This window comes from Ochotona curzoniae, unplaced genomic scaffold (assembly GCF_017591425.1).
Source record: "Ochotona curzoniae isolate NIBS_2020 unplaced genomic scaffold, NIBS_Ocur_1.0 contig_21, whole genome shotgun sequence".
Taxonomy (NCBI): domain Eukaryota; kingdom Metazoa; phylum Chordata; class Mammalia; order Lagomorpha; family Ochotonidae; genus Ochotona; species Ochotona curzoniae.
The window spans coordinates 7,243,069-7,255,146 of NW_024465322.1; the positions used below are offsets into that span (position 1 = coordinate 7,243,069).

General features: G+C 46.9%; 1 protein-coding gene across 1 annotated transcript; it reads left to right on the plus strand.

Moving 5' to 3' along the window:
- The first annotated feature begins 7,787 nt into the window (after positions 1 to 7,787).
- On the plus strand, positions 7,788 to 11,706 carry LOC121150466 (arylamine N-acetyltransferase 2-like). The gene is made up of 2 exons (XM_040971400.1): positions 7,788 to 7,892; positions 10,586 to 11,706. The coding sequence occupies exon 2, from the start codon at positions 10,591 to 10,593 to the stop codon at positions 11,461 to 11,463; it is 873 nt and encodes a 290-aa protein (XP_040827334.1). The 5' UTR covers positions 7,788 to 7,892; positions 10,586 to 10,590; the 3' UTR covers positions 11,464 to 11,706.
- Positions 11,707 to 12,078: the final 372 nt, after the last annotated feature.

The window sequence follows — 12,078 nt, forward strand, 5'->3', positions numbered from 1 at the left end:
ACTTGGTTATGATTGTTAGGACCGCATAGGCTACTGGGAAACCCGCAGTTAACTTCACACAGGGCAAAATGAGCCCCACTTAGGAATGACCCAGGGATGTCATGATGGCATTTTATGGCCCCAGATTCTGAAGGTTCTGACTCCTGAGCTGCTTGCTTGCCTGGGTCATCCCAAGCTGACAGAAGCACCTGTAGATTGCTGGCTTTGATGAACACCTCTTTTGTCCATTCAATCTCCACCAACCCCTTATCGCAGCGGACACGGATTTCTGAACAGGTTTTATTTTAGAATAACATTTTCTTTGCTTGGGGATCCTTGTGTCAAGGCCTGCATTTCAGGAACCAGGCTTAATTCATCAGATGGTGCTTTTGGAAAGACTGTGAAAGAAATGCTAGACACACAAAGTAAGGCAACATCCAGGACATAAAAGCCAGCAGATCACATGGATGTTTGCTGTTTTGTTGAATTTGTCAACATTCAGCGTTTGGACTAGCATCTGAGATTTATCCCTAAGCGGCTTGCCATGCAAATTACAAATAAACTTTTTTGGATGTATCTAAGGAGAGCAGATTGTCATGCAGAATTTTTTTGTTGAAGTCTGTGCTTAAGGTTCTGTACATCGTTCAGGTACAAGAGTCATTTTCAGTAAGTTTTACATGTAATATGTTTATTATTACCACCAAATGAAGTTCTAACCAGGAGCCAAGAAGCAGATTGCTCCAATGGTAGACGGCCCACAAGATCTTGCGGCAACATCTCCAGGACTGTGACATACAAACTCACCAACTAAAACTGATCTGGAGACTACTCCATAGAGTTCTGCAAACACTGATAAAAGACTTTTAGGGAGAGCTAACAGGTGGCTTTCCTTTCTCTGTATACGATGATGTCCTTCTAACCCTTCTCTTTTATTACTGCCATAGGGAGGGACCTAGCATTCCATTAGGTTGGTAATACAACCACCCTGTAGCCCTACCCTTTGAAAACATGATGGCTGGGACAACTCAACAGAAGGATCATTATACAACAGGCGTCACTATGTAGAAGACCTGTGTGTCAGCATGACTCCTAGGGAATGCCAGCAGTGGCCAGGCAGACAGTGGGCATGACATGCAAGAAGCCAGGAGAGCCCATCTCAAGGGAAACAGGTGCCACAGCTGAAGACAGTAAAGGTCCAACAGCGTGGGCCTGGTGGGCAGCATGCAGGAGAGAGCTCCTTCTGAGACGGAGAGCAGAGTCAGCCGTTTAGGCACCAAACTGAAAAAGACCAACAAGTGTTCAGATGTGTTGGGCACAGAGCCACAGCACAGAAACACATGGGAGAGCCAGCCCAGAAGGTCCCTGCTTCCTGGGACTGCTTGCCTACGCAGGGTCCCTTCTCCTATGGCATTCTGCAAGTCTGTCCAGGGGCGAGGCATTCAGTCTCATTTATACTGAAAAACTAGTATTCCATCATTTACTGCTCCCACTAGGCCTCGCTCTGACATAAAGCTTGCCTGGGGAAATCTTCTAGACACAATCTTAAACCACACAATTCAATAGCCACAGACCTTTGGGATCAGTGTGGGATTGCTGATCAGCAAATGCAAGAGGAGCAGGAAGTGTTCTGAGCCTGCTGCCTGCAGGACTGGGTCCTTTGGGCTGTATCCTGGAGGGCTGAGCAGAGGTGCAAATGCTATTACAACCACCCAGGAGGGGAAGCCAGGAAGCAAGTTCCTTCCAGCACACTGGCTGTCTTCTAAAACACATATTTAATCCCGGCAGCAAATCTTTCCAGTAGGCACTGCTATTAGCTCCATTTGGCTGGTGCAGAAATGCGTGCCCAAGTGCTCACAGCTCGAACGTGCTGTGGCTGAAGGAGGCATCTTTCACACTCCCCATCATGCTGTAAGCAGCCATGGCAGTATGCTCCAAGCCCGGGCCACCTGCACTTCTGACACACTACACACCTGAAATTCCCATCGATGGTGCCGTCTGCTGTCTGGCCTCCCAAGAGAAGGCGAATTAAGCCCACATGTCAAAGTATGCTGCAAGTTCCAGAGAGCTCCACTTACCCAGGGCCAGAGACCAGGAAGCAGCCTGAGTGCTGAAGGCAGGCCTTTCACTTTCAGATTCCACAGGAGGAGTGCCTTTATTCACATTCTAGATTGCTCCGCCTCTGAATTCAGTAACTTGGTCCTATCAGCTCTGGGAGTGTGGTCAGGAGGCTTCCAGCTGCCCAAGGGGATCTCTGAGTCACAGCTTCCCACTGAACAAGTTCTGGGCACTCTCTGCCAGCTCTCCTGCCTTTGGCCTTCACAGCTTCCTGCTGTCCTGGGGCCTGCAATTCAGAGAGGTGGCACTGAGGGCTGGGACAGGGTCCAAGCAATGTGGACAGACCCTGCAATGTGGACAGATCCTGCAATGTGGACAGACCCTGCAATGTGGACAGACCCTGCAATGTGGACAGATCCTGCAATGTGGAAGAAGCCACAGGAGATGGAAGGTTTTATTTGCACTCCCAGCTTGTGATCAATTGCTGTAAGGCCTGTCTGCTGTGATTTTCTTAGTTTCATCCCTGGGCCTCACTCCGGCTGCCTCTCTGAAGGCACTGCATAAGGTGTTGACTGTAAGCCCAGGTCTACGCCATGACTCCTACCTGTCATAGCGTTTTGTGTCTGCCTATATTTGATTTACATCCAAGATGTTGGGCTACAACTGCTGCTGTTTTATATGCATTTCTCAGTATACTGTGTTTAAAAAACAACGGCTTCATAATACCACTGATGGCATTTTGCTAAACCTTCGGCCCCTACTTCTGTTAACATTCCTCTGGTCTCATGCTGCATGAGTTTGGGACTCTCTGCCTGAATGTTTTCATGAAACCCGGACCTGGGCAGTAGATGCACCTGCAAATTAATGCCCCAGGGACCACAGCTCAAGAATGATGAGAGTGTGAGGATAAAAGCCCCTGTTCTAGACACTCCAGTACTTGCACTGAGGCAACTACAACACTGCCACCTGGTGTCGGCCAGTGGTGTCACAATCCCTCAGTGCACAGGAAACTTGCTAAGAATTAATTCCAGAACTGTGGGTTCCTCAACTGTCCTAGCCTCGCTGTCCCACTCCTGACCTGGTGCTTCCCTACACCAGCCACTTGTTGCAGATCCACATCTCAGCATCCGCTTTTGCAGGAACCCTCGGCCCAGGTATTATTCCACTTAGGAGTTACCCTGGAGACATGCTTGGCTTGCTCCACCTCCCAGTTCCTGTAAACACTGACAGGATGCAGGATTGTCTGTGCATTCCTTGGGGAGTCACATGAGCAGTTTGCAGGCATGCACACCAGGAATGGTTCGCTGAGGGGCAGGGCAGATGCGTCCTGAGCTCCCTGGGCACCACCAGGTTTCTCTCATCTGTAATGTACAAGAACGCCCATCTTTCTTCTTTCCGAGTTGACACGTGGGAGCAGAACCTGCACAGGTCTGTGAGCCTCGTGCACGCGGAGTGACGGGTCAGCGTTGCTGTTAACTCCCGCTTCTCCGATTGCTAGTGGATGTGAGCATCTCTTCACAGCTCTATTAGACGGCGGATCTCTCCAGAAAAACTGTGTCTGTAGTGGGAGAGGGAGAGGGCAGGCTGGAAAGACCTCCAGAACGTGGGGTCGGGATCTGGACAGCTTCTGAAGAGCATGGGCAGGGAAACTTTAATTGACGGTGGGTTATTTTTCTCTTGATTCTGGGAAATTCTGCACAGGGAATTAAAGTGTTACAACACAGATTAGCAAATTCAATACTCTGAGATTGCTTCTATTGTAATTGCCACCGTGGGGTAGCCCAGGACCGTCTGAGGCCCTGGCACCAGCAGTAAAGAGTTAGTGGCTTTGACAATGAGTCTGGGGCCACGCTGGTCCCAGGCGGAGACTCAGAGATGCAGCAGGGATCCGGCAGCTGTTCGGGCATTCCCTCGCTCATCCAGACCCACAGAGCAGTCGTGCACTTGTGACGGGCTGGGTTTTGGGTGCTCCAGGAGCTGAATCAGGGGCCGTGAGCAACACGCACGAACGGCGCCACCTAGTGTGCAGGAGTGGCAATGCCTACTTTAGGCTCAAAGGAGTGTGTACATCAGGCTGGGGAGACAAATATACACCTAATCCTTCGACGTATGTCCGACATTTTTGGCATACTTATTGAAATTACTTTCCTTTTCCCAGTGCATGTTTTTTTTTTTTACAACTTTATCAATAATCAGTAGAATGTCTGTACACGTGTCAATTTCTGGGTTCTTGATTCTGCTGCATTGATTTCTGTGTTGGTTTTATGCCAGTATAACTTTATTGTAATGACTATAGCACTGTAGTGTACTTTAAAATCAATCATGGATTATGATGCCTTCAACTTTACTACATTTTATTCTTTTGCTTTCTTTTTAAAATTTAGTTTTAGTTATTTATTTTTTTAAAGTCAGATATACAGAGAGGAGAAGAGACAAGAAAGAGCTTCCATCCAGTGATTCACTTCCCAAGTGACGCCACAGGCAGTGCTGAGCCGATCCGAAGCCAGGAGCCAGGAGCTTTTTCCGGGTTTCCCACGCGGGTGCAGGGTCCCAAAGCTTATGGCCGTCCCGTCCTCGACTGCTTTCCCAGGCCACAGGCAGGGAGCTGGATGGGAAGTGGAGCTGCCGGGATTAGAACTGGCGCCCACATGGGATCCTGGCAAGTTCAAGGCGAGGACTTTGGCCACAAGGCCACCGCGCCGGGCCCATATTTTACTACATTTTCACTCTCAAGATTGTTTTGTCAATTCCGGTTCACTGATGGTCCATACAATTTTTAGAGCTTTATTCTAATTATATAAAGAATTGGTTGGAATTTTAAATGGCTTGCTTTTTATTTCAGAGTGTCTTAAGTAGCACAGACATCTTGCCAACCTGAAGACCTTTCATGTCTTTGGTTAAACTGATTTCAAAATATAGTATTCTCAGAGCTGCTGTGAATAAATTTCTTTTCAGACTTTCGCTTCAGAAAACAATCCTTGCTGATGTGTAAAGCTACTGCCATTTTAACGTGTGGACACTGTGTGTTTCAACTATACTGACCTGGCACATTAATTCCAGAAACATTTCATTAGCCCGTGTTCTCTTCTCCACGGGCCAATCAGACCCCTTCCAACACGGGCATTCCTGCCCTGCTGCCTCTGCTCTCTTGTTGTTGGCTTCCCTAAGCCACTGCTAACGTGTCCAGTGCTGTGTTGCATGTAAGTGGCAAAACTGAATATCCTAGCCCTGTCCCAGCCCTCAGTGCCACCTCTCTGAATTGCAGGCCCCAGGACAGCAGGAAGCTGTGAAGGCCAAAGGCAGGAGAGCTGGCAGAGAGTGCCCAGAACTTGTTCAGTGGGAAGCTGTGACTCAGAGATCCCCTTGGGCAGCTGGAAGCCTCCTGACCACACTCCCAGAGCTGATAGGACCAAGTTACTGAATTCAGAGGCGGAGCAATCTAGAATGTGAATAAAGGCACTCCTCCTGTGGAATCTGAAAGTGAAAGGCCTGCCTTCAGCACTCAGGCTGCTTCCTGGTCTCTGGCCCTGGGTAAGTGGAGCTCTCTGGAACTTGCAGCATACTTTGACATGTGGGCTTAATTCGCCTTCTCTTGGGAGGCCAGACAGCAGACGGCACCATCGATGGGAATTTCAGGTGTGTAGTGTGTCAGAAGTGCAGGTGGCCTGGGCTTGGAGCATACTGCCATGGCTGCTTACAGCATGATGGGGAGTGTGAAAGATGCCTCCTTCAGCCACAGCACGTTCGAGCTGTGAGCACTTGGGCACGCATTTCTGCACCAGCCAAATGGAGCTAATAGCAGTGCCTACTGGAAAGATTTGCTGCCAGGATTAGAAGACAGCCAGTGTGCTGGAAGGAACTTGCTTCCTGGCTTCCCCTCCTGGGTGGTTGTAATAGCATTTGCACCTCTGCTCAGCCCTCCAGGATACAGCCCAAAGGACCCAGTCCTGCAGGCAGCAGGCTCAGAACACTTCCTGCTCCTCTTGCATTTGCTGATCAGCAATCCCACACTGATCCCAAAGGTCTGTGGCTATTGAATTGTGTGGTTTAAGATTGTGTCTAGAAGATTTCCCCAGGCAAGCTTTATGTCAGAGCGAGGCCTAGTGGGAGCAGTAATTGATGGAATACTAGTTTTTCAGTATAAATGAGACTGAATGCCTCGCCCCTGGACAGACTTGCAGAATGCCATAGGAGAAGGGACCCTGCGTAGGCAAGCAGTCCTGGGAAGCAGGGACCTTCTGGGCTGGCTCTCCCATGTGTTTCTGTGCTGTGGCTCTGTGCCCAACACGTCTGAACACTTGTTGGTCTTTTTCAGTTTGGTGCCTAAATGGCTGACTCTGCTCTCCGTCTCAGAAGGAGCTCTCTCCTGCATGCTGCCCACCAGGCCCACGCTGTTGGACCTTTACTGTCTTCAGCTGTGGCACCTGCTTCCCTTGAGATGGGCTCTCCTGGCTTCTTGCATGTCATGTCCACTGTCTGCCTGGCCACTGCTGGCATTTCATCCCTCTTCATGTGTAGAAACATTTTTTTTTAGGAATTGATATTAGCTCATTTGTGAAAGAGTAGCTGACTTGAGCGTTGTGGATTAAGTTCTGTGGTTTCTATCCTGCTCATTCGGTCCTCATGTGTATTTTCACTGGCAATGCCCTGCAGCATGTCGTGCAGTCTGCTACTGTGCTAACTGCGGCTTCTGCTTTCGCTGTTTCATTTTGGTTTTGTTATTCTGGGTTTCATATATTTCCACATGAATTTTAGCATCTTTTTCTACCTCAGAGATAAGAGTCTTGATATCTTGCTCAGGATGACCCTGACTCTGTGACTCGCTTTGGGTTGTACAGTCATTTTGATGATACACATTCTTCCAATCCAGAAATCTGGAAGATTGTCCTTTTCTTTGTGTCTTCCGTTTCTTTCATTGTAGAGGCATTTTGCATGCTTGGTTAAATCTGTTTCAATAGGTTATCCCTATCCCAAGATTTTTAGCTTCTTTTTTGTAGCTTCTGAACTTATAATTTCAGCCCTGCCATGTATAGAGGCAATTTTGAGTTGTGTGTGTTTTTATACCCTGCACTTTACTAAACGTTCTAGTGAGTTCCAATAGTCTCTTACTGGACTATACACAGGTGTGTGTGTGTGTGTGTGTGTGTGCATGTCTGTGTGTATGTGTATACACAGATGCATATTTAAATTCTATTTTTGGCTTTTATATGATTCTGAATCTTCTGTGTTCAGTGTTGGGCTTCAACTCTGCAATATTTTCAGTGGAGTTGAAGGCAGATCAATATGACGAGATAACTAGCAGGCAGATCCTTTCTGGTGACACCCTATTGGAAGGGCACAACCTTGTTTTTCTACCCATATATATTCAATTATGTTTATCCCCTAAAGGAAGAGCAGGTGCCACCACCACAAACTGGTCCTGAGCGTTTGGCAGGTGTGGCACTGATCTGGGACGTGCAGCGTAACTCAACCCTCCTGGCTCACTCCATGGACAAAAGGTCCTCTGCCTCGTTGCCTTTGAGTTCCATCCTGGCGTCTCCCAGGACCTCCATCCTTAGTGTCCGTCCGTCACTGCTGCTCCAGGCTCCTGTCACTCTCTTCACCACCTCTGTCACCTCTGCCATTCAGGTGTCATTTTCCCCAGGCCTGTGAGTCTTCGCGATTCTCCACAGTTTATTTTGTGAAAATCACGCTTCTTGCTTTTGAGAAAAGTCATGCTGTATTTTTATGTTTCCTGACGTTTCGTTCTAGAGCTTGAACTGGGCAGAAAGTACCCTAAGTCACCTAAATTAAAACTAAAGACCAATCCTCTTTCATCTTGCTAAGCAAGGGACTGTGTGCTTTTCTGAGAGTCCCAGGTAAACACCCTAAGTGCTGCATCACTCACAGAGGTGCTGCACACACGCCACAAGGGTAACAGGTGTTCAGGCAGCCATGGTCCTGGCAACAATTTTCCAAGTGGATTTCACATTTCACCTTAAATCACGGCTTCAGTAAAGCAAAATTTCTTATGTTTAGCCAAAGAATACACAAATGTTATTAGGTTGTAACATGATGCCAGTATCCAGACCCTTAACAAAGGTTGCCTTGTTTTGAAAGCACTTTCAGGAGCCAAATCCAAACTCAACATTTTATCTGAAATAAAAACTTGAAAGTGGGGAAGAGTGGCGGAGGCGATGGAGAGCAGCAGGGGGAGGCAGCGAGAGAAGCACTTCAATACAAAACACAGCATTTGCAGAGAAATAGGAAGTAAGCTCCCAGCTAGAGTCACGGGCTAAACAAGAACCACACCACCAGACCTGTAGGAACAACTTTATTATTCTTGGCTCAGCCTTCCACTTCATTTTTCTAATGCTTGCTGCAAATCCTGTTTTATGGATCCTAGAGGGTGTGGAAGAAGCGGTGTGAGTGCCAGTTGTGCTCTCTGCGCCTGCGTGATAGGGTTTTGGAGTCTGTCTAAGTATAAGAAGGGCAATAGTGCACAGTAAGGCGAGGAAGCAATTGTGCAGATTCAGGGGAAATATTGGCGATATCAAGGACAGAGACTGAGGAAAGACTAGCGAAATGGAGAGAATACTGGATTAACGACAAGAAGCAGAAGGATATGAAATAAATGAGATGCAGAGTGAAAACAGACACCCAGCGTATTCCTACTGAAGGCAGCGCGGGGGCCTCTGTTCTCTCCCATCTCGGCCAGCGCCGGGTTAGAGGAACGACCGTGACGTCTGCGTGCCACACCACACCTAATGTCTCAGTACATCAAGACTTGGAGAGCAGGTTCCGCAGACCTTCCCTAACACAATAAACCACATGGTGCAACAGGCTATAGCTGCTCACATGACCTGAAGGGCCAAAGGCGGCTTTGCTTGCATCTGGGGCTTCTCCCATCCCTTTCTCTCGTTTTCATCATTAGGAGTGCCTTTCCTTACTTGTCCCCGTCTGTTTTAGCTGACTATCCAATGAGTGGGTGAACCGGCAGAGTCCGCAAGTCAGTTCTCATTGGTCCTGAGTCACGTCCCAGCCACAAATCAAGCACTGGTCCTAGAAAAACTGTGTTTTATGTTGGCCCTACCTGATTCTTGGACCTATCTTCAGAGTTCAACATGTACATCCAAGGGTTCAGATACAGCCAGAGAAATGGAATTGATTATGGAAAGTACTGTGCAAACTTCCATCCCTCTATCAGAGTTCTTATCCCAGAGCGCGTACAAGTCAAAACCCAGGAGTGTTGAGCAGGCCACTGCTTTCTGTCTCACCCCATCTCAGTAAACTTTTTTCTCTCTGCCTCAGTCACCCTGAGTTCTTCGAAGTCCTTGGAACACTCTGGAAGTTCCTAACAGGCTTTGCACATTCATGTCCCTCTGTTTGGAACCCCCTTGCCCAAGCCCCTTCCTCTGTTAACAGCTCCTTGAGGCTGTCTTTGGCCACATTATTCGAACATGGAAGCTCTTCCTGTGTCCTTATGATTCCGTTCTTTGCCTTACTTTCCCCCCAGAGGACTTGCTGCAGCCTGACAGACTATCTCCTCTATTACTGGTCTTGTGTTCGCTATCTGTGTAATTCTAACTCTGCCTAAAATATAAGCTTTATGCAGACAAAGAAACGCTAGGTCAGCAGCTGAGTCCCACTGTGTATTAGGTAAACTAATAATTAAACCAATAGATTAGGCAATCATTAAGTGAGTGAAGAAAAGTTTTTGGAGGGGAACCTTTGGGTAATCTTTAGGTAAAAGGGGACATTGACTCAGTCAGGTAAATGTGAATACTATGTACTAACGGTATAATTCTGCTAAATCTGGAACTATTTGTGAGCCTACGGTAATTAGTACCAGATGGAATTTTCTTTTTTATTCACACCCAGAAAATAACCTAAAATATATTTATCGTTTAACTCATCATTAATCTAGATTTTTCAGTCCATTTTCCAATGTAATACTTTATCGATAAATTTACATTTAACTAAAACAGCAGAGAAGCATATAAATATATAGAGGCGCACAGAGTTCTGCATCTGCTGATCCGTTCCCCAAGTGCCTGTAATAGCCAGGCAGGACCAGGCCTAAGTCAGGCGTCTGGAATTCCAGCCAGGTCTCCCACAGGAGCAGCAGGAACCCAAGAACATGAGCCTGCACCTGCTGCCCTACACAGTGCACACTGCCAGGAAGCTGGATTAAACACAGAGTGGAACACAAACCAGGCACTTTGATGTAGAGAAGAGAGGAAGAGGAAGACAGAAAGGACTCCCCCACACTGAGAAGCACTTGGGGTGCACTGGGCTGAGCCAGGCTAGGGCTGGGGTGGGCCGAGCAGAAGTCAAGAACCGAGGGTTCAATCCAAGTTCCCTTCTGGGTGGCAGGCATCAACGCTGCCTCTCAGGGCTGTGACCTGGAGGCCAAAGCTGAATGCTGAAACCTGACAGGCACTCCAATGTGGGAAACCAATGTCTTAACCTGCCCATTTCCATATTTAGACAGCTTAAAGCTGCCATTAGCCACCCAAGTATGTCCAAGTTCAAAAGCGTTACAACTTGGTCTTCTGTTCGCTTGCCCTAGGGATCATGGATCTTGAAGCATACTATAAGAGGATTGGTTATAAGAACCCTGGGAACAAATTGGACTTGGAATCATTGACGGGCATTCTTCAGCACCAGATCAGGACTGTCCCCTTTGAAAACCTTAGTCTTCACTGTGGGGAGTCCATGGAGCTGGACTTAGAGGTCATTTTTGATAAAATTGTGAGGAAGAATCGAGGTGGATGGTGTCTCCAGGTCAACTATCTTCTGTACTGGGCTTTGGCCACCACCGGATTCAACGTCACAATGTTAGGAGGGTATGTTTATAGCAGGGCCAGCGACAAATACAGCATGGGCATGATTCACCTTCTAGTACAGGTGACCATTAACGGCAAGAAGTACATTGTCGATGCAGGGTTTGGACGCTCCCACCAGATGTGGCAGCCTGTGGAGCTGATTCCTGACCAGGATCAGCCCCAGGTGCCCAGCATATTCCGCTTGAGACAAGAGGGTGAAACCTGGTACCTAGACCAAATCAGAAGACAGCAGTATATTCCAAATGAAGAATTCCTCAATTCTGAACTCCTGGAAAAGGAAAGCTACCGAAAGATCTACAGCTTCACTCTTCAACCTCGAACAATTGAGGAATTCGAGCCTGTGAACACGTATCTCCAGGAATCTCCATCATCTGTGTTCTTGGACAAATCATTCTGCTCCTTGCAGACCCCAGAAGGGGTTCAATGTTTGGTGGGGTCTGTCCTCACTTCCCGGATCTTCAATTACAAGGAAAATACAGATCTGGTAGAGTTTAAAACTCTAACTGAGGAGGAAGTTGAAGAACTGCTGAAAACCATATTTAATATTTCCTTGGGAAAAAAGCTTGTGTGCAAATGTGGTGATAAGTTTTTTACTATCTAAAGTATGGAGCAAAATTGTCTTTAGTATTACAAGTAATTACACCTTTTATTATATGAGAACAAACATATAAAACAACATAGAATAGAATGTAAAATCACTGTACATTTATCAACTTGTCACCAATGATCAACAGATGCCAGATCATATCCTAATTTCATCACGATGAAAATCCTACACATGAAAATCATAATAACCCTAAAATTATGACCATACATATTTGAAAGTTGTTAAAATAAAAATAACAATATCACCCTTGGCAAAATTAATAAAAAAGGCATTTTAAACGAATGTGTCATTATTTTGTGATTTATGCCAGTAAATCTTCAACACTGACGTATCACTGAAGTTGTAGAAAACATTCATTCATAACTGACTATACAGGATACTGAGGAAATGGTTTCCTGAGTTCTGCCTGTGTTCAGTGTTTGGAACACACCACCTGTACAGCTTAGGATGAGGATCCAGCACAGAGTGAAGCATGATACTGGCTCCAGAAGAGCCAGCAGGCCTCAAGACAAGGCAGCATTGTGACTAGGTACTAGGAAAATGGCGCAGCTAGAACTTCCTTCCACGGCTCTTCTTGCATCATTTTATTAGATATAAAGACTATCTGTT